The following is a 26,788-nucleotide window of genomic DNA, read 5'->3' on the forward strand; positions in this document are numbered from 1 at the left end:
AGTGGGAGTGAGTGGGGCGGCGCGGCGCGGCGCGGCTAGTCCGGGGCTGCGAGAGCTTGCAAGCGCCCGCCCCGGAGGACCGCCCCTGGTGCTAGTGGCTGGCTGGCTGCGCGGTCTTCCCGCCCTCTCCAGCTTCGGGGCTCTTCGGTATCGTCCGTGTTCGCTCGGTGAGGCCCGACGTCGCGCCGCTCCCGGCTGCTGCATCAATCAATTCGTGGCCTGCCTGCGCCGGCCTCAGCCCTAACTAACCCCGCAGCCTCTGCTGCAGCCGAGCTGCGGGTTTTGTTTGATTCGTGGCGTCGCGTGGGGGGGGGGGGGACAGTTAGTTGTGGAGTCGGATTTGCTGGTTTGTCGATTTCACTGGACAGTAACCCTAATTGTAGCTTGGCGATGATGGTTGCAGATATGTCAAGGACCGCCTTCCTCTAGACCTGCTGTGACCTGGCTGAGTGGGAGGCAGATGCTTTTTAGTTTTTGTTAATTAAGCCTGTTCGCTTGCCTGCAGCCTTGGAGGAAATTCCCGAATGCTGCATTTAAAGCTAGGCCTGAGCAGCGACTCTCCGGACTTTAGAAAGTATGTAGGTGCATGTGGAGGGAGATCAAGAACAGTTGAGATCTATATCAGGCAGGACATGTCCTGGAGGACAGTCGCGCCAGTCCCTGATGATGTTCACCGGCTGGAAGCAGTTTTATTGACTTGCATTTCCCCAACCAGCGTTTTATTTTCTTTGTCCTGTTGCACGGGCTTAGCAAGATGAATGGGAGATAAGAAAGGGTTTTTGTTGTTGCTGCTGTTTTTAACATGGGGGGGGGGGGTCCACTTAGCTCCTGGCACTGTGCTCAGGATTCACTGCTGGTGGGGCTCCAGCAGTGATCAAGCTGGGGTGGCCGCATGCAAGGCAAGTTTCTTAACATTTTGTTTTGTTTTGATTTGTTTTGGGGGCACACTCAGCGGCGCTCACGGGTTACTTCTGGCTCTGCACTTAGAAATCGCTCCCCGCAGGTTTGGAGGATCATATGGGATGCCTGGGATCGAACCTGGGTCTGTCCCAGGTTGTCTGCGTGTAAGGCAAACGCCCTACCACTGTGCTCTCGCTCCAGCCTCAAGTACCTTAACTTTGGACTATCTGGGCCCAGTTTTTTCCTTCTAAATCCAGAAGCTCTTTTTCTGTATTCCGTGGTAAGAGCACACACAAATGTATCTTTTGGCAACAAAAAGTGAAGAAGAGAGTCAGTCTGACATATCAAAACTTTGCATTAACAAATTTTACTCAAGGATGCTAGAGATCTACATATGGCATTGGAGAAGTTAGCACTCTGGGAGGAAAAGGGTTAACACTAACAAATGCCCAAACCATGGCAAGTTAAAGAAGGTGCTATAGGGCCTGAGAGATAGCACAGCCTTGCAAGCAGCCTATTCAGGATGGATGATGGTTCGAATCCCGGCATCCTATATGGTTCCCCTGTGCCTGCCAGGAGTGATTTCTGAGCACAAAGCCAGGAGTAACCCCTGAGCAATGTCGGGTGTGACCCAAAAACCAAAAAAATAAAGAAGGGGTTGAAGCTAAAATCTTATTACTGTGCCCTTTATTACTGTTTCAGGGTACGCCTTGTAAATCTTTTGTGTGTGTGTGTGTGTGTGTGGTTTCTGGGTCACACCCGGCAGTGCTCAGGGGATACTCCTGGCTCCATGCTCAGAAATTGCTCCTGGCAGTCACGGGGGACCATATGGGATGCTGGGATTCAAACTGATAACCTGCATGAAAGGCAAACGCCTTACCTCCATGCTATCTCTCCAGCCCCTGTATTTACATTAATTACATTATTAATTAATTAATTACATTAATATATTTGAGAAACGAAAATGGAATGCCATACCAGGGTACTGGGGAGAGTCAGGATACTTGAGGGGCTACATATATGGGGGGACTGAATTTAGGGTCAACCATTCAGAGTGTCTGCTCACCCCCAGCCTCTTCTATTTCTTACCTACAATGAGATATGTTACCTGCATTTGACAGGCAGCTGATTACTGTCAAGGGCACATGAGTGCTTCATTTTACACTGAAATTTTGATTTCAGAGAAAGTTGTTCCAAGCCTGACATGATGTACATATTCTCTTTTTCTGCGTACCTAGAATGTTCAAGAAATGACCACTCCCAATAAGACACCTCCTGGTGCTGACCCTAAGCAGCTGGAAAGAACGGGAACAGTGCGAGAAATCGGGTCACAGGCTGTTTGGTCACTCTCGTCTTGCAAACCAGGTAAAGGAAAAGAAAAAATACAAAATCATTGTCTGCAGTGTCTTTGGTCTGAACTGTTTTATTCCTCTTGTTTAGGTGCTTTTATTCATAAATATGTTTAGTAGAATCACTCATTCTCTGTCTTTTCCCAGTTGCTCTACTAATACTGCCTGGAGTTGGGCTTAATTCTTTTTTTGTTTGTTTTGTTTTTGGGCCACACCTGGTGACGCTCAGGGTTTACTCCTGGCTATGCCCTCAGAAATTGCTCCTGGCTTGGGGGGACCATATGGGATGCCGGAATTGAACCACGGTCCTTCCTAGGCTAGTGCTTGCAAGGCAGACGCCTTACCTCTAGCACCACCACTCTGGCCCCGGGGCTTAATTCTTAATGCCTCTTTCCCTCTACTCTCTTTCTTTGGTGATTCAGCTGTACTTGGTTAGTGGCTTTCTTTGTTGACTTTCTCTCAGGGGTCCTCAAACTTCTTAAACAGGGGGCCAGTTCACTGTCCCTCAGACCATTGGAGGGTCTGACTATAGTAAAAACAAAACTTATGAACGAATTCTTATGCACACTGCATATATCTTATTTTGCAATGAAGAAACAAAACAGATACAAATACAATATGTGGCCCGCGGGCCATAGTTTGAGGACCACTGCGAGATGGATAAAAGTGTGTTATAGGGCTTTAGTTTGTTTTTGTTTTAGTTTTTTTAGTTACCATGTATTTCAAAATTATTTTAGTCTCATTTGGGATATATATTCTTGGGTGGAATTCCTTATTTCTAAAATACTTGTTGGTGGAGCTAGAGAGTTAATGGGACAGGTAAGGTGCTTGTTTTGCTTACTGTCAACCTTGGTTTGTTCCCCATGTTCTTCTTGATCCCTAGCCCCCATATGGTTCCTGGCACTCTACCAAGAGTGATACCTGAGCTTAGAGCCAGTAGTCAGCCCTGAACGTTGCCAAATAGGGTACATCCCCCCCAAAAAGTATGGGTGCTATTTTATCATTTCGTCTTTCATTGTGTTGCATATAAGACCTATGTTGGCAGCACTTTAGCTCAGCCCACCCTTCAATTTTTTTCTTTGATTTGGAAGCATTTCATCCCCTTACATTCAGATTAGAACACAAAATACAGTCAAAATATATCAAAATGGGGGGCCGGAGAGATAGCATGGAGGTAGGGCATTTGCCTTGCACGCAGACAGATGGTGGTTCGAATCCCGGCCTCTTATATGGTCCCCCAAGCCTGCCAGGAGCAATTTCTGAGACAGAGCCAGGAGTAACCCCTGAGCGTTGGCGGGTGTGGCACTCTCCCCCACCAAAAAAAAAAGTCAAAATACAGGGAGATTCATGTATACTTTCTTTTTATCTAAATGTAACTTGATGGACATTTTTCAGTCCATGAGCTCCAGAGCTCAGAGAACTTTCTTAGCGGGAGCTTTATAATGTTAGTAATTTAGGAACTTATTTTCTTTTCAGAAACTTATGCTGTTTATGCAAGTTACAACCACTGTAGCTATTTTTCCAGCCAAGTGTCTTCTGTTGTAAACTGCTTTCTCTTTCACTTTTTATGAGTCTTTTTTGTTTTGTTTTGGTTTTTGGGCCACATCCGGTGACACTCAGGGGTTACTCTTGGCTATGCCCTCAGAAATTGCTCCAGGCTTGGGGGACCATGTGGAATGCTGGGGATTGAACTGAGGTCTGCCCTGGGTCAGCCTCGTGTAAGGCAAAAACCTTACTGCTGTGCTATTGCTCCGGCCTCTTTTGTGAGTCATTTGTTCAAGTACTGTTAACTTAGAGTTAAACTTACTCTTTTATTTTTTATTTATTTATATATATATATATATATATATATATATATATATTTTTTTTTTTTTTTTGGTCACACCCGGCAGCGCTCAGAGGTTACTCCTGGCTCAGAAATCGCCCCTGGCAGGCACGGGGGGGGGGGGGGGGGAACCATATGGGATGCCGGGATTCGAATCACCATCCTTCTGCATGAAAGGCAAACGCCTTACCTCTGTGCTATCTCTCCGGCCCCAATTTCTTTATTTAAACACCATGATTACAAACATGATTGTAGTTGGATTTCAGTCATACAAAGAGCATCCCCCTTCTCCAGTGCAGCATTCCCACCACCAATGTCCCCATCTCCTTCTTCCCCAATCCCCTTCCTGTATTCGAGACAGGCATTCTATTTATTTATTTTTTTATTTTTAATTATGAGAACAATGATGCAAAGAGGAGAAGGTAAAGTTACAGTGGAAGGACAATCGCCCATAAACAGAATTCTCAAAAGAAATCCCCTTGCTGACGCCTAAATATTGAACTTACAGTCAAAGAACATTAAGAAAAATAAGGCAGAACCCATGTACAATTACTTTGTCCACAAGTCCCCAGATTGTAGTACGTTATAACATTTCTTAGCAGTACACAAAGCAATCTAAAGCCATGAGATTTATGTGACTCCTTAAACATTGAAGGCATAGTATATTTTTTATATTTTCATGCACATGCATGGCATTCTATTTCTTTCACTCATAAACATTGTCATGGTAGTTGTTAGTTTAGTTATTTTTCTAACTGCGCTCACCACACTTTGTGGTGAGCTTCATATTGTGAGCAGATCCTTCTGGCCCTCATCTCTGGGCATTATAACCATAATGTCTTTTTTTTTTTTTTTTTTCTTTTTTTTTGGTGCCCGGTGGCGGCACTCCGGTTACTCCTGGCTCTATATTCAGAAATTGCTCCTGGCAGGCTTGGGGGACCATATGGGATGCTGGGATTTAAACCACCATCCTTCTGCATAGAAGTCAAACACCCTACCTCCATGCTATCTTTCTAGTCTCAACTATAATGTCTTTTATGTCTCTCTCTCTCCCCCTCTGGCTTATTTCATTCAGCATAACAGATTTTATGTACATCCATGTAGAGGAAAATTTCATGACTTCATCTCTCCTGATGGCTGCATAATATTCCATTGTATATATGTATCACAGCTTCTTTAGCCATTCATTTGTTGAAGGGCATTTGGTTATTTCCAGATTTGGCTATTGTAAATAGTGCTGCAGTGAATATAGATGTGAAGAAGGGATTCTTATATTGTGGTTTTGTGTTCCTAAGTTATATCCCTAGGAGTGGTATACCTGGATCATATGGGAGCTCAATTTCCAGCTTTTTGAGGAATTTTCATATTGTTTTCCATAAAGGCTGGACTAGATGGCATTCCCACCAGCAATAATGAGAGTTCCTTTCTCTCCACATCCCCGCCAGCACCAACTGTTCTCATTCTTTGTGATGTGTGCCAGTCTCTGTGGCATGAGATGGTACTTCATTGTTTTGATTTGCAACTCCCTGATGATTAGTGATGTCGAGCATTTTTTCATGTGCCTTTTGGCCATTTGTATTCTTTGAGAAATTGTCTGTTCAGTTCTTCTCCACATTTTTTGATGGGGTTAGATGTTTTTTCTTGTTAAGTTCTGCCAGTACCTTGTATATCTTAGATATTAGTCCCTTGACTGATGGGTATTAGGTGAATAGTTTCTCCCATTCTGTGGATGAGTTTTGTATCTTAGGCACTATTTCCTTTGAGGTACAGAAGCTTCTCAGCTTAATATAGTCCCATCTGTTTATCTCTGCTTCCACTTGTTTGGAGAATGCTGTATCCTCCTTAAAGATGCCTTTAGTCTCAATGTCGTGGAGTGTTTTACCTACCTGTTGTTCTATATACCTTATGGTTTCAGGTCTGATAGCCAGTTCTTTAATCCATTTGGATTTGACCTTTGTGCATGGTGTTAGATAGAGGTCTGAGTTTGCTTTATTGTAAAGTGGCTGACCAGTTGTGCCAAGACCACTTGTTGAAGAGGCATTCTGTGCTCCACTTTGCATAGCTTGCCTCTTATCAAAGATTGATTTTATGTCTGGGGAACATTCTCTGAATACTCAAGTCTAGTCCACTGATCTGACTGTTTTTATTCCAGTACCATGCTGTTTTAATGACTATAGCTTTGTAATACAATTTAAAGTTGGGAAAGTGATGGCCTCCATATTCCTTTTCCCAAGGGTTGCTCTAGCTGTTTGTGGGTGCTTATTGTTCCAAATGAATTTCAGGAGTGTTTGATCCATTTCTTTGAAAAATGTCATGGATATCTTTAGAGGAATTGCATTAAATCTGTACAGTGCTTTGGGGAGTATTGACATTTTAATGATGTTAATCCTCCCAATCCATGAGCAGGGTATGTGTCTCCATTTCCTTGTGTTACACTTACTCTTTTAGAGATGAAGTTCTGGGAAAGTAGAAGACATGTATTCACTATCATAATCTACTGTTTTTCTCACCAAAGAAAGAAATTCTAGAAGTCACAGAGATAGTACAGCAGGTGAGGTGTTTGTCTTGCACACAGCAGTCCTGGGCTTAATGCTTGGCATCACATGTGGTTCCCCAAGTCTGCCAGGATTGATCCCTGATCCCTTGATCAGAGCCAAGAGTAAACCCTGAGCACTGCTAAGTGCTCCTCAAACAACAAAAAGAGAAATTTCATTATGCCCCATTGTAGTTAGTCTTTTGCCTCCATTTCAAGCCCCCCATATCTCTATGCTCTGGACCCCTTAGTTTTACCTTTCCCAAACTTTCACATAGATGTGACTGAATCAGATGTGGCACTCACTATCTTTCTTTTAGCAGAATACATTTGTGATCTCTTTTCCTGCTCTTTGATGTCTTAGTGGTCATTCATAAAGAAGTTCCACTTAGTTTTCTCCCTAATGGATGCTTCAAAACTAGTTGATCTCTTCCTAAGGCAGGGCTTTGTATTTGCTGTCGTCCGCTTCTAAGATGGTCCCAGTGATCTTAGTCTGTTGGCATCAAGCCATTCTGTAGCCCCTTAAAATGTATGGAAACTATTGGAACCTAGCTTGTGTGAAGGTTATCACAGTGTGTTATCTTTGCTTGTGCTGGATTACATCAGTGACAGCCAGAAGAGGCGAGCCTCATCTGCATTGGTGGAGCAGCCAGTGGAAGATAGATACATAAGATTTTTTTTGACACACCTGTTGGTGCTCAGGGGTTACTTCTGGATCAGCACCAAGGAATTACTCCTGGCAGTGCTGGGGGAACATATAAGATGGTGGGAATTGACCCTGAGATGGCCAAATGCAAGAAAAACACCCTTCATATTGTACTGTCTCTCCAATCTTGATATATGTGATTTTTTTCTGTTTCTCCTGTTGATGTTTTGTGGCACAAAATTCCTTGGCTTATTTATTCATTTATTTATTTTAATTTGAGTCACATGTGGCTGTCTTCAATATTTACTTCAGGCTTAGTGCTCAGGAATTACTCCTGGGTGGTGCTCAGAGAACCTTATGTGATGCTGGGGATCAGATTGCGTTAGCTATATGAAAGGCACCTTACCCACTGCATAATTCCAGCCCCATAATTCTTTTATTTATTTTATCTTTAAAAATTTTTATTTTATTGAAACTATTTTGATTTACAAAGTCCTTCATAGTTGGATTTTCAGACGTACAGTGAGTTAGGGTCAATTCCACCATGAATATCGGCCTCCCTCCACCAGTGTTTCCAGAGTGCATCCTAATATCACTACCCTTTGCCCACTGGCTTCTCAGTATAATAGGCGCTTATTTGGGTTTCCAGTTAAGCTGTGGTTTCCCAGGAATTGGCCATTTTATTTACATTATTGGTTAAGAATACAGGGTCTGAAAAGATACTACAGTGGGTCAGGCTCTTGCTTTGCATGTGAGTAACCCAGATTCCATGCCTGGCACACAATATGGCTCCTTTTGGTTTTGGGGCCAGACCCGGTGATACTTAGGGGTTACTCCTAGCTATGCCCTCAGAAATCACTCCTGGTTTGGGGGACCATATGGGACTCTGGGGTTACTCCTAGTTTTGTGCTTAGGGGTCATTCCTGGCACTCTCGGGGAACTACATGGGATGCTGGGGATTGAACACTCTCCCTGTTGTGCTATTGCTCAGGCCCCTCATGTGATTTTTTTCCTTGTTTGTTTGCTTTTGTTTTGGGGCTACACACTGCAATGCTCAGGGCTTACTTCTGGCTCTGTGTTGAGGCATCAGTCCTGGCAGAGCTTGGGGAATCATATTTGATGCTGGAAATACAACCTATGTCAGCTGCATGTGAGGCAGGTGCCCTACCTGCTGTACTCCTGCTCCAGCCCTATTGACATATTTTTTAAAGTTTTTTTTAAAAATAGTTTTGCAATATGTTTATACAGTAGCGCTGATGTTTCTGGTTTTAATTTAAATTCTAACTGTTTGAGTTGAGGGCTTGGTTTGGATACTGGAGCAGCTGCCCTAGTCCCTCTACCACTGTCCCAGGGTCCTCCCAAGTTCCTAGTTCTGTGGGTCACATCCTAAGAATCTTTTCTGTTCCAGGGTGGTTTGATCCCTCTCTGTTTCCTTACACTTCACATATGAATGAGGTCATCAGTGTTTGTTTGTCTTCTACTTTTGCCTTCACTTCCCTGGGCCTAACACCCTCAGTTCTGTCTAGGTTCTAGCAAGCCACAGAATCTCTGGTGTTCCCGGGAAAGTGATTGTACAATCAGGGAAATCAAATCCAAGCAGCATTGGAATGTCATCGCATGTCAGTGAGGATGACGAAGCTCCAGGGGACTGCAGTCACCAGGAGATGGTTCTAGGCGCCCTGCTTGGGTCTGTCCCCAGCACAGCTTGGTCCCCTGAACAACATGGGAAGTGTCCCTGAAGCGCCCAACACTGCCATGTGGCCCAAGTAACATGGAATTCTTGCACTGAACAGCAGGCCCATTAGGTCCAGAATTGCTGGTGGCACCCTCAGACCTCTTAAATACTGTCTGGGAACCTCCCACCACCCAAAAAAGATTGCAAAAAAACCAAGGACATGGTGAAGATGGAGCTCTCACTCACTGTTGATGGGAATATTGCCTGCTTCGGCTGCTCTGAAAAACCTTTTATGTATTTTCTCTTGCTGAATGCTCTTTAATGTTGCCATTTGACTTGGCTTACTAGTCAATTTCTATCGACATTGTAGAATTCAAGGGAAAAATTGTTTCTTCCTCAGTGGAAAAATGATTTTCTCTTCTCCTTATGTAAACTTAATCCAATCTCAGGCCAAGGAGAACATATTTGGTTTTATTAATATATGTGGTAGAAGTATGAACCATTAAAAGATCATTCCTGGTCTATGCAGCAATAATAACAAAAGAAAAGGGGGACATTTTTAAAAACCTTAAAGAAAAACTAAGTTTGAATGTCTACTGATTTGATGGCGAATCTCGGAAGATATTCCTTCTTTTTCAATATTTTGGTGTGTTTTTGATTTTGAGCTATACCCAGCTGTGCTCATGGTCTACTCCTGGCTGTGGATTCAGGAATAATACCTCGTGGATTTTTGGACCATATTGGGTGGTGGGGATCGAAACTCAGGTTGGCCGTATACAAGGCAAGCCTCTTACCTGCTGCATTATCCCTTGTACCCCAAGATAATATTTTTTAAAAATTAAAGTCAGTATTGAATACAAACAAAGCATAAATGGTAATACTACTGCAATGTTTCCTCAATAATAATGATGAAAACAATTTATAAAAACCAAATAACTCCAGCGACTGAGAGAACTTGGTTTCAATATAAACTCTGTGTGTGTAAATGGTGTCTCTGGCAAGAACTGAAATTTGATCCAGAGGATAAAAGTTTTGTCTCTGGATCTTACAGTGTGGACCACGCTGCTTATCTTCCTGGCAGTGTCATGCTTTGAATCAAGGTCTCTGTTTTCACCAGACCTTCCCTTCCCTTGTGCTGTTTATAGGATTTGGAGTAGACCAACTACGAGACGACAACCTAGAAACATACTGGCAGTCAGACGGCTCCCAGCCTCACCTGGTCAACATTCAGTTCAGGTAACTGCATTTCTGTGGTTGTCACATTGTTCTGGGGTAGATGTAGAAACCCTGGTCAGCAACACGGAATTTCTAGATATCTCTAAGTGAGAGTGAAATGCACTGGCCTTCTTAGCAGCTCTTGTAATACTTTTTCTGTAAAACTCTAGTTTATGTGTTGTGTGCTTGCTCTTGTGTGTTACGGCACCTTAACAAAATGGCTTTGAGAGAATTTCCAAATGTATTTTTCAAATATTATATTTATAATGCTTGTGCTCTGTACTCAGTACTAGTAGGGATGATAGTACCTTAGGTACTTATTTCACTCCCCAAAATCATGTTGTTTCCACTTAGAAATAAGTGTGTGTTTTTTTTTTTTGTTTTGTTTTTTTGTTTTTTGTCTGTCTCGTTTGTTTTTTAAACTAAGACTCTTTAAAGGTGTTTTTAGTTTTGAAATGCTCAGTTCTTGATGGGAAAAGAGAGCCAGCCACAGGCAGTTCATAAATGGTAGAATTTAGCTCTTTGTTGTTTGTTTGCTTATTGTTTTGGGGTGGCTCCCACATAATTAGAACCAATCTTCCTTCCTCCTTCTGTCCCTACCTCACCTGACAACATGCTCAGAGTTTACTCCTGGCTCTGTGCTCAGGAGTCAGTCCTGGTGGGTTTGGGGAAACATATTGGGTAGCAAGAATTGAACCCAGGTTAGCCATGTGCAAGGCAAATGCCCTACTCATTGTACTATCTCTGACCCCTAGAATATAGCTTTATAAGATCAACTGTGATGATTAATCCTACAACTACATTCAAGTTGTACCAGTTGTTCTAATAAATTTAGTTGTTATCTTTTCTTGAACTCTCTTAACCTATTTTACTGAATTTACTCTCTCTTTTTTAAAATTTTAATGATATTGGCACTAATAAAAAGAAATAGGCCATTTATTTAAAACATTAAAAATTTGATTGGCCGATGAGATAGCGTTTGCCTTTCATGCAGAAGGTCATCGGTTTGAATCCCGGCGTCCCATATGGTCCCCTGATCCTGCCAGGAGTGATTTCTGAGCATAGAGCCAGGAGTAACCCCTGAGCGCTGCCGGATGTGACCCAAAAAGCAAAAAAAAAAAAAAAAAAAAAATTGAGCCTCACAGGTGATGCTCAGGAGTTACTGCTGGCTTTGTGTTCAGGAATTACTCTTGCTGGTTCTCAGGACCATCTACGATGCCAGGGATTAAACCTGGGTCAGCGTCATGCAAGGCAAGTAAGTACCCTACCCACTGTAGTATTTCTCCAGCTTCAGGCCAGTTATTTTAAGGATTGTATCTTACTTTGTTTTCTTCATTTTTGTTAGCAAGTAACCTCAGATTAGACCTCTGTGAGGAACTGTATAGAAATGATGCTAACAAAGTAGGGGAAAAGAAGGGCAAAGAGCGTTTAGTAAAAGCTAAGGTGCTTGTGCTAAAGAAAGGAAGGGAGGGAAGGAAGAAGGAGAAAGGTTGGTTTAGCTTTTATGAAGAATATATGAATTTTTTTCTACATACAGAAATGGTTCAGTATACCCCTGGGAAGAGTTTGAATAACTTGTCTAGCTCAGTACTGAGCTTTTAAAATATTTTTTAAAAGGGTAGATATTGGGGCCAGAGTGATAGCGCAGTGGTATGTATCACTTGCACGCCTTGTAGGAGGCTGATACCGGGATTGCCCCGGGTCCTGGGTTCAATCCCCGGCATCCCATATGGTCCCTTGAGCCTGCCAGGAGGATTTCTGAGCTCAGAGCCAGGTGTAACCCTGAGCACCACTAGGTGTGGCCCAAAAACTAAAAAAAAAAAAAAGTAGATATTAAAATACTAAGCTGATCAGAAATAAAAGGAATTTTTCCTTTGTTTGGTCTGTCTCTAAATTTCTACAGTTTGTTGTTTTTTAATTTTTGTTTGGGGCTACACCAGGAAGTGCATAGGGTTTATGATCAACCATGTGCTCAAGGATCATTCCTAGTGGTGCCAGGGATCAGATTGGCATCACTTGCATGCAAGGCAGTGCGTTAATTTCTGTAACTATCTCATCTGTCTATTGGTTATTGTTTTTGTTTTGATAACAAACAAGCCATTCATAATTATGACAACATCAAGACGTTTACTAGAGTAGCAAAGGACCAAAGTATATTCAAAATTATCGAGGGATGGGGAGAGAACTCACTGGGCTGAATGTCTAATTGCCTGCAAGAGGCCCAGGTTCCATCCCTATTACCACATAGGGACCTCCCAAGCACTCCTGGGGATAGCCCCAAAAGGAAGTGCAGGAGGGGTATCAAAAGCTCTCTTTGCTTGCTTTGCTTTAAAAAGGGAGGTTGATAGTTCAACACTGAGAGAAAAGGAGAAGACAAGCAAAAATATTTGTATTTCCTGATATCTGACTGGATGAGGACTTAGATAGCCAAATATTCCTTAATCATTGAGGCATCTTGAGGGCTAAAGAAATACAGCAGGGAGGGTGTTTGCCTTGTATGAGGCTGACCTTAGTTGATCCTCAGTATTCTGTAGGGTCCCCCAGGCTCACCTAGTGAGCATTCCTGAGTGCAGAGCCAGGAGTAACCCTCTGAGTATTGCTAGGGATGACCCCAAAAACAATACATAGAAAGGGAGGGAAGGAGAGGGACAGACACTGTCCATTTTGCTTTTTAAAAAATTTTAGATAAATTTTTAAAACAAGTAATACCATCTTAAATCTTATTTAGTTTCCAGTGTGCTTGTGCACAAGTCAGCATTTATACCTCTGATGCCGCACTTGCCATCAGAATTGTAGTTTCTGCCTGTCTCCACACACTCCATTCTTCTGCCCAAATCACTCTTATCCCCATTGTCCCCGCCATGCTTCTGGGAACCATTATTTTATTCTTAAAGCCTCAAAATGCTTGTTTCTATTTACTTGCTTTGTTTTTTTACCCTCCCCAAAGTATGAGACCAAGTGATGTTTATCTCCATCTGACCTTTTGCCCCAGGCCTAAAAAACTTGAGCCCCATCCATGTTCTCCAGTGTACAGTTGACCTTTATAAGTAGCTCTAGAGTGTTCCAGGGTTCATCTAGCTCACATCCTCTTTATGCACTTATCAGCTGATGGACCTGTAGGTCATTTCTGTATCTTGGCTATTGCCAGTAATGTTTCAGGGAACATAATGGAGGGAGCCATATTTTTGGAGTGCTTTTGGGAAGTAGGAAAGCTGGCTGATAATTGTGTCTTCAACTGGCCTAAGTCTTAGTGGCTGTAACTTTAGTTACATGATTGCATGCATCTCTAAGCAAAGCTCTGAATTATATTGCTTTTTTAGCTAGCTATCTTATGAAGATAGAGGGGCTAACAGGAGGCCACCAGGAGTGTTGATTGCTGGAGACTTTGGTGCTGTGTAGTGGGTTCTGAAACTGTGCGGAGGTCACTCACTAGTCACCAGGTGGAGACAAAGCACCGCCTTCTAGAGTTGGTGTGGCTGGTGTTTGGGAAACAGACTCACTTCTGCAGCCAAGTGATTCCTGGTCTCTGGCCTAAGAACCCGACAGACTTGCCCCTCTGGTGAAGTATGTGCTGGGCCATGTAGTGCCTGCCGCATTGCATCGGAGCCTGTGTACACAGAGCAAGCTTTGCTGCCTGCTGGCCTCTCTTGGCAGAAAGGGAGTAGTTAGTGGGGTCAGGGAGAGGGGGCAGGCCTTCTCCGCTCCATCTAATGAGTGGTATAACCTTTATACCCTTTGTCCACAGCCATTAGGGTGAGTGCAGTGTCACTTAAGGGGCTGCAGTGTCTTGTTTCTTCCTGGAGCCAGGATCAGGGACTGGTGAAGAATGATGTGTAGGTGGCTGAAGGGAGCAGCCAGGGACTCAGACTGATCGTGGGTAGTAGACAGATGATACCCGCCTACAGGTGGCTCTTTTAAATTGTAATTGAAAAAAATTTTTTTATTTAAACACCGTGGTTATAAGGTTGCTTGTAATATATTTTTTCACAGATAAAGTTATTTATGATTGAATTATAGCCATGCAATGTACAACAACCTTCAACAGTGCACATTTCCTATGCAGGTGGAATTTTTTTTAACTATTGCTGATCTATTGAATGACGGTGACCCTCATTCCTCATCACAGGACAGGCTAGTCGAGGAGGCTGTAGGTTTCAAGGAATTTTCAGGCCAGGGAGATAGCTCAGAGGCCTGGAGTGCTGTAGGCTGTGCATGCTAGAGACCCCAGGTTCGATCCCTAATGCTTTGTGGTCCAAGAGCACCATCCTGGTCTGGAAGCACCATCAGTTGTGTCCCTTGAACCAAAATTAGTAAATTAATAACAAATTGAATTTGCTTTGATCTTTAAAATAAGTGTTCCTTCTGGCCCAGATAGTTGACACTTGTTGCTAATTATATCTATTTATATATTTACTTATTTTTGGTTTTTTGGTCACACCTGGTAACTCTCAGGGGTTATTCTTGGCTATGCGCTAAGAAATCGTTCCTGGTTTGAGGGACCGTATGGGATGCCAGGGGATCGAACCAAGGTTCGTTCTAGGCTGGCGTGTGCAAGGCAGACACCTTATCTCTTGCACTATCGCTCTGGCCCCTATATTTCTGTTTTTGGGGCCACCTGGTGCTGTCAGGGGTTACTCCTGGCTCTGTGCCCAGTAATCACTCCTGGCAGGCTTGGGGACCATATGGGATGCCAGATTGAACCCTGATTGGCTGCATGCAAGGCAAACATTTTCCTTGCTATGCTATCACTCTGGCCCCAACACTTGTAATGCTATTTATTTATTGGGGTTCGGGGTGTCCCTACAGTCTGCAGTGTGTAGGGACTATTCCTGACTCTGCTCAGAAGTGGCAATTGTGTTCAGGTGTCTAAATATGGTGCTGGGGATTGAACTGGGTCAGCTGTGAACAGCACAGGTTTCTCAAACCCAGGGCTATCTCTCCAGCCCTTGCTCTTCGCTTGCTCATGTTCTAGATAAGTCGTGTGGTGGGCTGCAACATCTACATGAGTAAAAGGTGTTACCAGCATTTTGCATGTTATTTACCTCATAAAATGAAGGGAAATGGAAGTTGCTGGTGCAGAGACTCATCTTGCCATACTCTTTTGATGACTGGAAGGTGCTTCCTCATAAGATGGATGTCTTGCTTATATCTCTTTGCTTTTAGGAGAAAAACAACAGTGAAGACCTTGTGTATCTATGCAGACTATAAGTCAGATGAAAGTTACACTCCCAGCAAGATTTCGGTTCGCGTAGGGAATAATTTTCACAACCTTCAAGAGATCCGGGTATGTCAATTTATTTTAAAAAATGTGTATTTCTGCTTTTTCGACATTGGCCTGTGTGATTAGATGCTCTGCCTCAGAGAGAACATTTCTCCAACTGAGGGAATCATTGAGTTAAATTTTCACCAAAATCTCCTACAGGGAGGCAGTTATAAGAGAGCTGTGTTTTTGTGATTTTTTTTTAAGATCTCCCCCCCCCCCAATTATGGTCTGGAATCTCCCACACTACTCTACTTATCGAACACATTCAAGCAAACTAGCATTCCCTTGCTATTTTCTCCTCTCTTCTCACTACTTCCTTTTTTATTTTTTTCTTTTCTATTCTTCTCTTTACTTTTTTCCTTTTCTCTTCTCCCTTTTTTTCTAATGTATTTTCTTTTTTCTCCCTTCCTACCCCTTCCATACACCTTCCCCTTTCCCTCTTTGGAAATCCAACTGTCCCTTCACCCCTCAATCCCATCCAGACCTCCCACCATATTAAAACTCTTCACCCTCAGTCCTTAATCTATTAGGCATCAAGATTGACCTCCTACCCCAACGAACCAGTACCCAGCACCCAAGCGAAGGGACACCCAGTCAAACCCACACCTCATCTCCTACAAGAAAAGGCAGCCAACTCCCCTGCAGACTCATGCTGTGCGGTCCTCCCTACCAACTCCCCCTAACATGGACTGTTACTTGAAACCGGACTTAGTTCCAAAAGTAGCCCCAATACAAGAACTCTTCCAAGACCTCCCTGCCGCAAATCTTTTGCCAATCTGAAGAAGGTCAGGGGGTGTGATGGAAAGGTGCCTGGGAACCCACACACTACAAGAAAAACCCAAAAGACAATGGGAAAACCTGTATTTCCAACATAAGCATAAGACCTGTATTACACCACCTCTTTACCTGCTTTTCCCCAAATGTAAGGTAGTCTTTTGCATCACTTTGGTCCTTTAAATACTTCGTTAATTCATTTTTGTTTTTAAATGTCTGTCCTACATATACATATGTGAGCACATACATTTTTATTCCTTTTTTTTTAATCTCTTTTGGGTATGTAACCTGTTTTTGTTTTCCCCTCTGTCTACCCCCAAATGCACTGACAATGTAATGTAGCACCATTTCTCCCTGCAAAGGCACACTAAAAAAAGGGGAAATCTTACATATAAAAAAGAGCTCTTATCTACTAGAGATAGGAACTCATAGTTGTTTACAATACAGGGATATCTCCTACCTTGAAAATATGTCATGTGGAATCAACTTAGACCTCAGGTGATTAGATACCATCCATCCAGCCTTGAACCCTGGATCCCAGACATAGAAACGGCACAGTTCTTCACAACAGCTGCAGGAAACAAACCCCATCCGGGACAGCCTTAATACTGCGGAGTCACCAACAAGTGCCAGCTCTAATATGATATCCTGACAACGAGGAAAATGGGAACAACTTGACCTAAGAGCAGGTTATCCTACCTTACCAGCTAACGATAAGAAAATCAGAAGACTTGTCACCCTTTGGTAGGTCCAAAAGCCAAGATCGCGATTTACAGATGACTGGCTGCTAGAACCATGACCAGACTGTATATATCTTGGGACCAATAAAAAAGCTCTAGTCTAGGGTTTGAACTACGACCTGCACAATAACCATGATCCCCAGTTCCAAAGGTCTGGAAGAGACAATTGTAATGGAATGGGGCTTCTGGAAGCACAAAGAAAGACGCTATCCTAGGTGCCATCCTAGGTTCAGTGCAAAGACCAAGACCACCAACCACAGAAGATGGATTAAAATGACACTGAGGGAACAGAACTTCTAGAACCACAAAGACTGACTTCATCATAAGTCCCACCCCTGGACCTGTGCAGATACTGAGATCTCTAGACACAGAGGTCTGATTGTATCACCCAGGATGGAGCAGAAGTCTTCCAAACACCACAAAAGGATAATCGGGAGAGTAAATGATCCTGAACAGAGTCTATAGTTAATCCCATGACAATATACTCCAAGGACGGAGAAACCCCATATCTCTTAGGCCAAGTGAATTCCTTTTCGAATGACCCCAATATTTACTGTGCCAGGGCAGGAGGGAAAAAAAAAACAAAAAAACAAAAAGCACAAAACATAGTTTATTTTTTATATATTATTTTTTATCTTCATTTATTATTATTATTATTATTATTATTTACCTATCTATTTTTGGTTGATTTCTTTGTTTGGGTGTGGTTATTGAAGTTGTCCCCAGTTATACTTATTTTTTCTCTTCCTTTCTGTTCTTTCTTCATGTGCTATGCCATATTTCTTATATCAAGACCATGACGTGTTTTTTTTTTTTTTTTTTTTTGTGGTGCTTATTATTGTTGGAGTCCTCACTGGATATTTGACACTTCTTTTTGTACTGGTGGAGTGTTTCACCTTCTTTTTTCTCCTTCGTCTCTCAAACCGATGATGAGAGCCTCTAGAAGGATTCCGCCCATTTTCAGCATATTAGACTTTTACCCCAGTTTATTACTTTTCTCTTCAAACAAAACCACATAACTTGAACTAGCTAGTCCTGCCTCCCAGTTAGAGGGGGAAATAAGGGAAGCCCCAAGACCAAACAGGTGCAAGACTAGTAAGTAGTAGGCTAGGTACAGAGGGGACCACATATTCTAGCAGCCCTGGGGGTGAGGGAAGAGGATATGGGAGGTAGGACAAAAACGGAGGTATAGGGAGGACAAATTGGTGATGGGAATCCCCCCTGATTTTATGTAAATATGTACCTAAAATATTATTGTCAACAATATGTAAGCCACTATGATCAAAATAAAAATTTTATTTAAAAAAAAAAGACCCTCTCCCCCCAAATTATGGTCTGGAATATCCCCCACTATGGGGATTTTTGGTTTTGGAGTCACTCCTGGTGGAGCTGGGAGGCCATGTGGTGCCAGGGGTTGAACCCAGACCTGTTGTGTTCACAGCCTCTGCTTCAGCTCACAGAGTCGTCTCCCTGACCCGCTTTGGACTCTATCTTAGTCTTTGTATGAAGAGCTGGTCTCAGCAGTCAGACTTCTTCCCCCTATTGAGGACTAAAAATACTTTATCCAAGTGATGTCCACTCCTTTTACTCATTAAGTCTAGCATTGTCATCTCCATTAACAAGAGTAAGAACATTGTCCATGCTTTATTTTTCCATCTTTTTTTTTTTTTTTTTTTGGTTTTTGGGCCACACCCGTTTGACGCTCAGGGGTTACTCCTGGCTATGAGCTCAGAAATCGCCCCTGGCTTGGGGAGACCATATCGAACCGCGGTCCGTCCTACGCTAGCGCTTGTAAGGCAGACACCTTACCTCTAGCGCCACCTTCCCAGCCCCGTTTTTCCATCTTTTAAGGTTAATTTTTTTGTTTGTTTTGCTTTTGCTTTTTGGGCCATACCCAGTGACATTCAAGGGTTATTCCTGGCTATGCGCTCAGAAATCGCTTTTGGCTTGGGGGACCAGGGGATTGAACTGATGAGGTCCATCTTAGGTTAGCACATGCAAGGCAAGTGCCCTATCGTCTGTGCCACTGCTCCGGCCCCTAATTTGTATTTGTGAGATGATTTACCTAGTGTTAATAGTTTTATTTTTTTTCTATTTTTTAAAATAATTTTGGCTTATACCTGACAATGTTAAGTTTCTGTTTTTGGGGATCACAACTCCAGGATGCTCCGGGGAGACATGTGCTCAGCTGTCTCTCCAGTTACGCCTTATCTCTACAGAACCTTTCACAGAATGGCCTGTCAATTTTCATAACTATTTGCTTTCGAAAAATTATCTTAAGATATTTTTTTACTTTGAAAATGTTTTTTTGGAGGCGGATTGTCAGAGAGGACCATGTGCAGTGATGCTCAGGGATTACTCCTGGCTCTTTTCTGGTGGTGCTCAGAGGGGCTGCATGGTAACCAGGGATCAAATCCTGGGCCAACAAGGCATACAAGGCAAGTGACCTACCCTACTGTACTGTCATCTGGCCCCTCAAAACGTTTCTTTTTTGTTTTTGTTTTTTTGGGGGACCACACATGGCAGTACTCAGGGGTTATTCCTGGCTCTGTTTTCAGAAATCACTCCTTGCACTCTCGAGAAAACATACTGGATGTTGGGGGTTGAATCTGGGTTGGCCACATGCAAGTCAAATGCCTTCCCCACTGTGCTCTCGCTCTGCCCCACCAAGAAAACATTTCTTATTATTTGAACAGACTGTACTGCCCATATAAATGTACTTTCCAGTACATTTGTAAATCAACTATTTGGTAAATCACTTCTTTCACTTAGCTCTTTTTTCATTCAGTCCTAAAAGTTTTTATTTTTGTGATCCTATTTTGCCTAATGTTCTTTTCTTTTTTTTTTTTTTTTGGGGGGGGGGGGGTTGGGCCACACCCAGCGGTGCTCAGGGGTTACTCCTGGCTGTTTGCTCAGAAATAGCTCCTGGCAGGCAAGGGGGACCATATGGGACACCGGGATTCGAACCAACCATCTTAAGTCCTGGATCGGCTGCTTGCAAGGCAAACACCGCTGTGCTATCTCTTTGGGCCCTGCCTGATGCTCCTAATCTAGCTTCTATGAGAAATGGATTTGCTACAATGAATTCGTATTTAGCACTTTCTCTAAATAGCTTTTTTTCATACTTTAATTGCTAAATATTTTACTATATGAATAGGTCACTCAGATATAGAAAACTTTGTTAGCAGAATTGCCCTGTTTTGGTCTAAAACTAAAGATTCGTCATATAATTCCTCAGACAGGTTGAAGTATTTGAAACCCTAAAAATAAAATATAAGTGTTACGAATTTCAAATATCCACTAGATGTCACTGTTGCCCTTTCATTACTAGTTTTCTATCCTGGTGGTAAGAAGTTCAAGACTTCAAGTAGTCTTAGTTCTAGTTTTTCCGAGAGTATATTTATTCAAACATTCTTTGATGTATTTTGGGAAATGTATATCTTCATACATGATTTCCAGATTTATCTAGTACATGTATGTCTAGTATTCTGCTGTGAGTTGGAGAAACTATAAATGTTTTGGGTCACTATAGGATCTTTTTCATCTAGTCTTTACTTCTGTTATACCATGTAAATGCTACAGTATTAGCCATAGAATGAGGGTTCTCCTAGGTAGTCTCCTAATTTCATTCTAAGTGTGTTTATATTTCTGTGTAGTGACCACATAACCTCATGAGACCAGTAATACTAAATATTACCAGGTGATAATGTAAGTTGTTTTCCTGAAGAACTTAAGGATCTAATCCTTTTTTGCCCTAGTTTTCACTAAGGAACCATAATTTCTTTTTGATTTTGCTTTAAAATATTACTGCTACCAGTTGCAGCTCATGATATAAAGGACATTTTATATTTTAATTATACATCTTTAGATGTGATGAATTCTGTTTACCTTTATTTTCTTTTATAATTTAAGTAAGCATCTGATAGTACTTTCAAGCTTTCTGACCTTAATCCACAAAATTTAAATTCGTATTTTTAAAAATATTCCTTGGTTCTTCTAACTCAGATACTAAGACAAGTGATTAAAATGGTGTGAATTTTTATGAGGATTTTAGAAGCATCATTTCATTAGTTTCAGGGCTGATTTAACTGAGTGGAAAATCCAACTAAATCTTTTTCTCTATTTTCCCATGGATGCTTGCCCACAGGAGGGTGTAGTATGTATTGAAGTTTTTCAGTAGGTTTTCCTTTTTTTTTTTTTTTTTTTTTTTACTAGAAATTAGAATTAGTTTATTTGAAAACCTATACAGAACCCCCCGCCCCCCACCAATTGTATTATTGATTGGACATACCGACTTCAAAAATTTTAGGTCAAGGCAGGAAGAATTGGACACTTAATGTATTTATACAAAAAAGAAAAAAGCCCAAACCCTGTTCTTTTTCTATCTTAATTCTTTTCAGTTCTGAAGCATGTCTCTGTAGATATTCGTTATCTCTGTTGAAGAATCTGCAAATCAGCTCTTTCCCTCCCTGTTATGTATTTCACCTTAATTGCAAATTTTAATAAAGTAGAAATGAAATTTAAGATTTTTCTGCTTAATGGTTACAAGATATTGTGACTGGGTTTAGCCACAGGGAGTATTTTTATGTGTAAAAAATGATTTTACTTTTACTGCTCACTTGTGTTTCTTTTTTGTCAAAAAGTATCCAACCTACATAAATTAGAACCGAGCAAGAGCACTTAGTAAGATTGCTTCTGTGCAAGATGAACTCTATACCTATACCATCTTTTCAGAGTCCTTGTTTATTTTTTCCCCAGGCTCTTATGTCTAAAATGTTGCTTTTCCTGCATAAGTTTTTCCAGAGAAATGTTTGAATGAAGATAAAGTTGCCATGAAAAGTTTTAATCCAGAGCCTTGGCTTCCAAGCAGGGCCCTAGGCTGGGTGGTGGTGGCATGGTCCAGAATGGGTGACATGGTCCTGGGGTTCATCTCCAACATTGCAGAAACAACTTTGAAATCCTTCTTTATTTTAGCATCATTTTGGTTCAGCCTTTTTCCTTTGCCCTCAGAAAGAAAACTATATGTGAAGGGAATTAATCTTGTCCTGCAGATTGAGGAACTGTAGAGGGGTGGTAGTTTGGGAGGCGTTTAGGTGAGACACGGACCATGTTAACTACTTCGAAGCATATCCAGCTGAAGCCCACGACAACCTGAAAAATTTTTTTAGTTCGCTCACTGGTTCTGTTCTTTGGATAAGGGTAGATAGAGCTTTGCATTGAAATATGAACCTCCCCTAAGTGATTTCTGTAGCTAAAATGATTTATTAGCTACCTAGCGACAGCTCACAGAATTATTTTTGATACTGTTACCTGACAGCATAGCTTGTTCTGAACAAGGAGATTCAGTGCACCAGGACTTGTGATTTAGTCTGCTAAAATTTGCATGTGGAAAGGATAAAATACAGGCCGAAGCTAATACTGAGCAACAAAGTGAATTTTAAACCTTGTCCTTGTTTTTGTTTTGTTTTGAGCAATGCGGAAAGAATATGTTCCCAAGTGATTTTGAATTCTCATGCTTAAGAGGAGGTTTGAAATGTAGCTGGGGCTGGAGGAGTGGCACAGCAGTAGCTTGTTTGACTTGCACACAGCTAACCTAGGATGGACTTTGGTTAGATTCCCCAGAGTCCCACAGGGTATCCCAAACCAGGATTGAATTTTGAGTGAATAGCTAGGAGTAACTAACCCCTGTGTGTCACTGGGTGTAGCCCAAAAACAAACAAACAAACAAACAAATGAGGTTAGCAGTGCTCTAGGTAATATTTTTCTTTTCTTTCCTGTGGATGAGTCTTGGCTGTGCCCTTATATTTTAGAGCAGCGTCAGCCATGGGGCCTGTCTTTGGTTGATTCTTTGAGCCAGGTGGTTCAGAAGTCAGCTCTTCTACTAGTGCTAATCCTAATGCTAAAGTAACATTTGCTGTTATCATTCGCGTCCCATTCATGTGAATAGTAGAAGAAGCAGACAGAGCCTCAGACTTGATCAATTGATCGTCAGATTGGCTCATAGCCCCTAGGAGGGACCCCTTTTTATACTACTGGATAAGGAGCAGAAATGATGTGGGCAGGATCTGCAAATGGGTCTGAGGAGATGCAGATTTTAATCTATTGAGCTTTCAGAAGAACAGTTTTACTGAATTTAGCTAGTCTAAAAAATTAAAAACATTTTGTAACTAGACATTTTGGAATATGTTTTATTTTTCCCCCCCCAAGGGGGGATTCTACACATAATTTTAGGTCACAAGTGCTCTTCCTTTATTTCTAAAATTGCAGATTGCTGTTAGTTTGAATATATGTAATTTTGGTGTTTGTTTTGTTTTTGGGGAGCCACACCTGGCTGTGCTCAAGGCTTACTCCAGGCTCTGCTGTGCTCAGGGATCACTCCTGGCAGACTCGGGGGACCCTGTGGGATCTAACCCCACCGTGGAATATGCCAGACAAATAACCTTTTCCACTGTTCTCTCTCTCTGGCCTCTCATTGTATGCACTTGTTTCTCATTGCAAACATTCAGTTGAGGTTAAGTTTGATTGGGTATAGATTTCCTTTTGAAAGTAAAATGCATTGTGCAACTGTAATTAAGAAGTGAGCATTAGGTTCATCTGAGAACACCAACTGATGTTCTGTGTGGTCCTTGTGTCTTCTTGTGGTGACCCTGACCTAGCTCGGTGACACCAGTGTTCTGCAGTACCAGCTCAAGTAAACATTCACAGGGCTAGGTCACAGATGCTGCAGTCAGGAGCCCTAACATGGCTGTGGTGACCCCAGTACTTCCACTTTAGCAGAGCAAGAGCGTGAGCCCTGTGAAGACTGTGCAGCCCTCTATGTGTGAGCATCACAGGCAGGGATGTATGATTTCTTGCTCTTTGCAACAGCAACAACAATGTAGGGAAAGGCAAGAGAGAAAGTATCCTAACTTCTTGAATTAAGAGGTGCTGAAGATAGCACAGAGGATAAGGCACTTGTGTTGAACTGGTTTGACCTTGGTTCCATCCCCGGTATTGCATATGGCCCTTCAAATACCAATAGGAACTGCCTGAGCACAGAGCCAGAAGTAAGACCTGAGCACTGCTGGGTGAATCACCAACCCTCCCACCAACATAAAACAAAAAAGAAAAGAAGATATATCTGGGAATGGTATAAAAAAAAATATACCATACAGTAATTTTTATATATTTACATATTAAATACTAATTTAATATACAAATATTTAATATATCAATATATACATTAAATATATAAAATTAATATAGTTAATATACCAAATAATATCTAATTTATAAATTTATACATAAGGATATAGAGAATGTAATATATAACTATATATTAGGTATATTAAACATATAATATTCATATATTTTATTCATATATTTATTATACATTTATATTATGTAGATTTATAAATACTTATATGTTTATATATATTTAGGGATTTTTTTAATATGTTTTTTGTGTGTACATGCTCTGTCTTGTTCCCTCATCATTGTTTTTGTTTTATTTGTTTTATTTTTGTTGTATTTGTGTACGTTGTAATCGTATACTTGTGGTCCTGGTCTACCCACTTCGGTGCTCTGTGATGGGGCTTCAGATACACATTGGCATCTCAATTGGTGTGTTCCTATGGGATGACAATAATAAAAAATTGGGGAGTTGTTGCTGATGCTGTGAATTTTGTGGGATATGTTTTCAGCTGCTAGGGCTTCAGGAAGTATGAGGGGAAAAGGGGAAGGGTACTCACACTCACTCCAAAGAAGTGTTTTGGTCAGAACAGCCCAAATATTGTTGTACGTGGAGTTTTAATTAGATTGGTGTCTCTGCAGAGAATCATAGAAGAGTGGTGAGGCAGGGTCACAGGTGAAGCATTTATTATAAGTGATGAAGGTGCAGCACGCTTGGCTTCATCAGGGGCTGGTGGACTTGACCAGCCCTTTCCTCCCCAGATGGCCAGTGTACCCCCCATGATTTTTTTTTTTTTTGGTTTTTGGGCCACACCCGGTAACGCTCAGGGGTTACTCCTGGCTATGTGCTCAGAAGTTGCTCCTGGCTTGGGGGACCATATGGGACACCGGGGGATCGAACCGCGGTCCGTCCAAGGCTAGCGCAGGCAAGTCAGGCACCTTACCTCTAGCGCCACCCCCCCCCCCATGATTTTTCATGGCTCACTTTACATCTTTTTCAAGCACAGAATGAGTCTTTGGAACAGACATGGCTACTGCATTTCTTCATTATTATTAAGGAAGCTACGAGCCAGCTTTGAGTAGGTGAGTGGATATACTAGTGCCTCTGGGTTATGAAAGCTCATTAGCTCTAAAATAAGAGTTGTAAAGCCGTGAGAACACATGGAAGAACCTTCAATGTATGTTACTAAGGGAAATAAGCATGCTGGAAAACCTGTGTGATTCCAGTGTTCTGGAAAAGAGATAGTAAAAAGATCAAGAGCTGCCAGAAGTGTGGGGTGCGGGTGAGGGGTGAGGAAGGAGGAAGAAAGAAGATTCAGAACATGGATTTGGGAGGCAGTGACCAAACCCCGCTACTTTCACAGTGGCTACTGCTATCAGTAATGGCTTCTGCAAACTTCAGTGATTTGGGCATTTTCGAGTCAGGTATTGGCTATAACAGGTGTTCCACTTTCAAGCCTGCTGTTGATGTTGAATTAGGAGGCAGATAGGAAACCTCTGTGATGTTTCAGTGTTTCGGTGACTCTAAAACTGCTCTAAATGAATGAACAAAGTAAGTCAAAGTATGATTTATTTATCTTCTATCTCCCTCACCACTCAGAGTTTGGCATTATGGGCTCCTATGAAATTAGTTGTTACAACATTCTAGGAACTTTTCTCCTTCTCTGGCACACCAGTTCACTTTTTTTTTTTTTTTTTTTTTTTTTTTTTTGGTTTTTGGGTCACACCCGTGGCGCTCAGGGGTCACTCCTGGCTTTGCATTCAGAAGTCACTCCTGGCAGGCTCGGGGGACCATATGGGATGCCAAGAACTGGGGTTCCATCCTGTGTTGGCCGCATGCAAGGCAAACGCCTTACCGCTGTGCTTTTGCTTCGGCCTCACCAGTTTACTTCTGAGCAAAAAAGATCCCTCAATAATAAATGCCCAGCTCTATGTAGGGGAACATCCTACTTTATAAGTCAGTGAGCTTCGTCATTACAAATTTATACCAGTAGATAATATAATGCTTTTCGGTATATTTTTATATATTATATATACTATATTACATACATTTATTATATATTAACCACTTTATTGGTTAATAAAATGTATATGTATATTGTAATTGTTAAATGTGTAGACTCATGCCATTATGATTTTGAAGATTGAAGTTAACATGAACTTACATTCATAACTTACCAAACTTCAATTTTGTATGAGTTTATAATCAATCACTATCTGAAGCTTTAGGGGAAGACCCACTTCTATTATTTCAGAGTAACTAGTCTTTGCAGTTCAGCTATCAAGAAGTCCAGCTTTCTTATCCCACCACCAAGTATTCCACCATTGCCTTGTATCCTGATTGATTTTATTTTGTGCTTTTTTCCCCTAAGGTCTTTCTTAACTCTTTTTATTTATATTAATTGCGTTTAAAAATGTATATATTTATATTTAATTTTATTTACTTTATTTAAAGAGACATGTATCACCATTGACAGTTGATCATAATACATTTGTTTCTAGGTGAGAGCTAAATTATTAAAAAAGGAAAAGAACGGGGAAAAAGTACAGCAACAAGTAAATTTGTGAAAATTATTATATCTTCAATGAGTTCATGAAATCATTGTCTGAGGGTTAGTAAGCTCTTCTTGGTGTGTTGACCATTCTTTTACTTCTTAGTTTGTGTCTTGAGTATTTTTCCAGATAGAGTGTATCTGCC

At 41.6% G+C, this 26,788-nt stretch overlaps 1 protein-coding gene across 1 annotated transcript in view; it reads left to right on the forward strand.

Moving 5' to 3' along the window:
• The first annotated feature begins 47 nt into the window (after window positions 1-47).
• The window catches only part of ANAPC10 (anaphase promoting complex subunit 10), a 56,710-nt gene continuing 29,969 nt past the window's right edge, over window positions 48-26,788 (forward strand). The window contains exons 1-4 of the mRNA XM_049770150.1: window positions 48-167; window positions 2,139-2,265; window positions 10,074-10,164; window positions 15,307-15,427. Of these exons, the coding sequence (XP_049626107.1) occupies window positions 2,151-2,265; window positions 10,074-10,164; window positions 15,307-15,427 (327 nt within the window). The 5' untranslated portion in view covers window positions 48-167; window positions 2,139-2,150. The remainder of the gene's footprint in view (window positions 168-2,138; window positions 2,266-10,073; window positions 10,165-15,306; window positions 15,428-26,788) is intronic.

The sequence above is a fragment of the Suncus etruscus genome, chromosome 3 (genome assembly GCF_024139225.1).
Source record: "Suncus etruscus isolate mSunEtr1 chromosome 3, mSunEtr1.pri.cur, whole genome shotgun sequence".
In the NCBI taxonomy this organism is placed as follows: Eukaryota; Metazoa; Chordata; class Mammalia; order Eulipotyphla; family Soricidae; genus Suncus; species Suncus etruscus.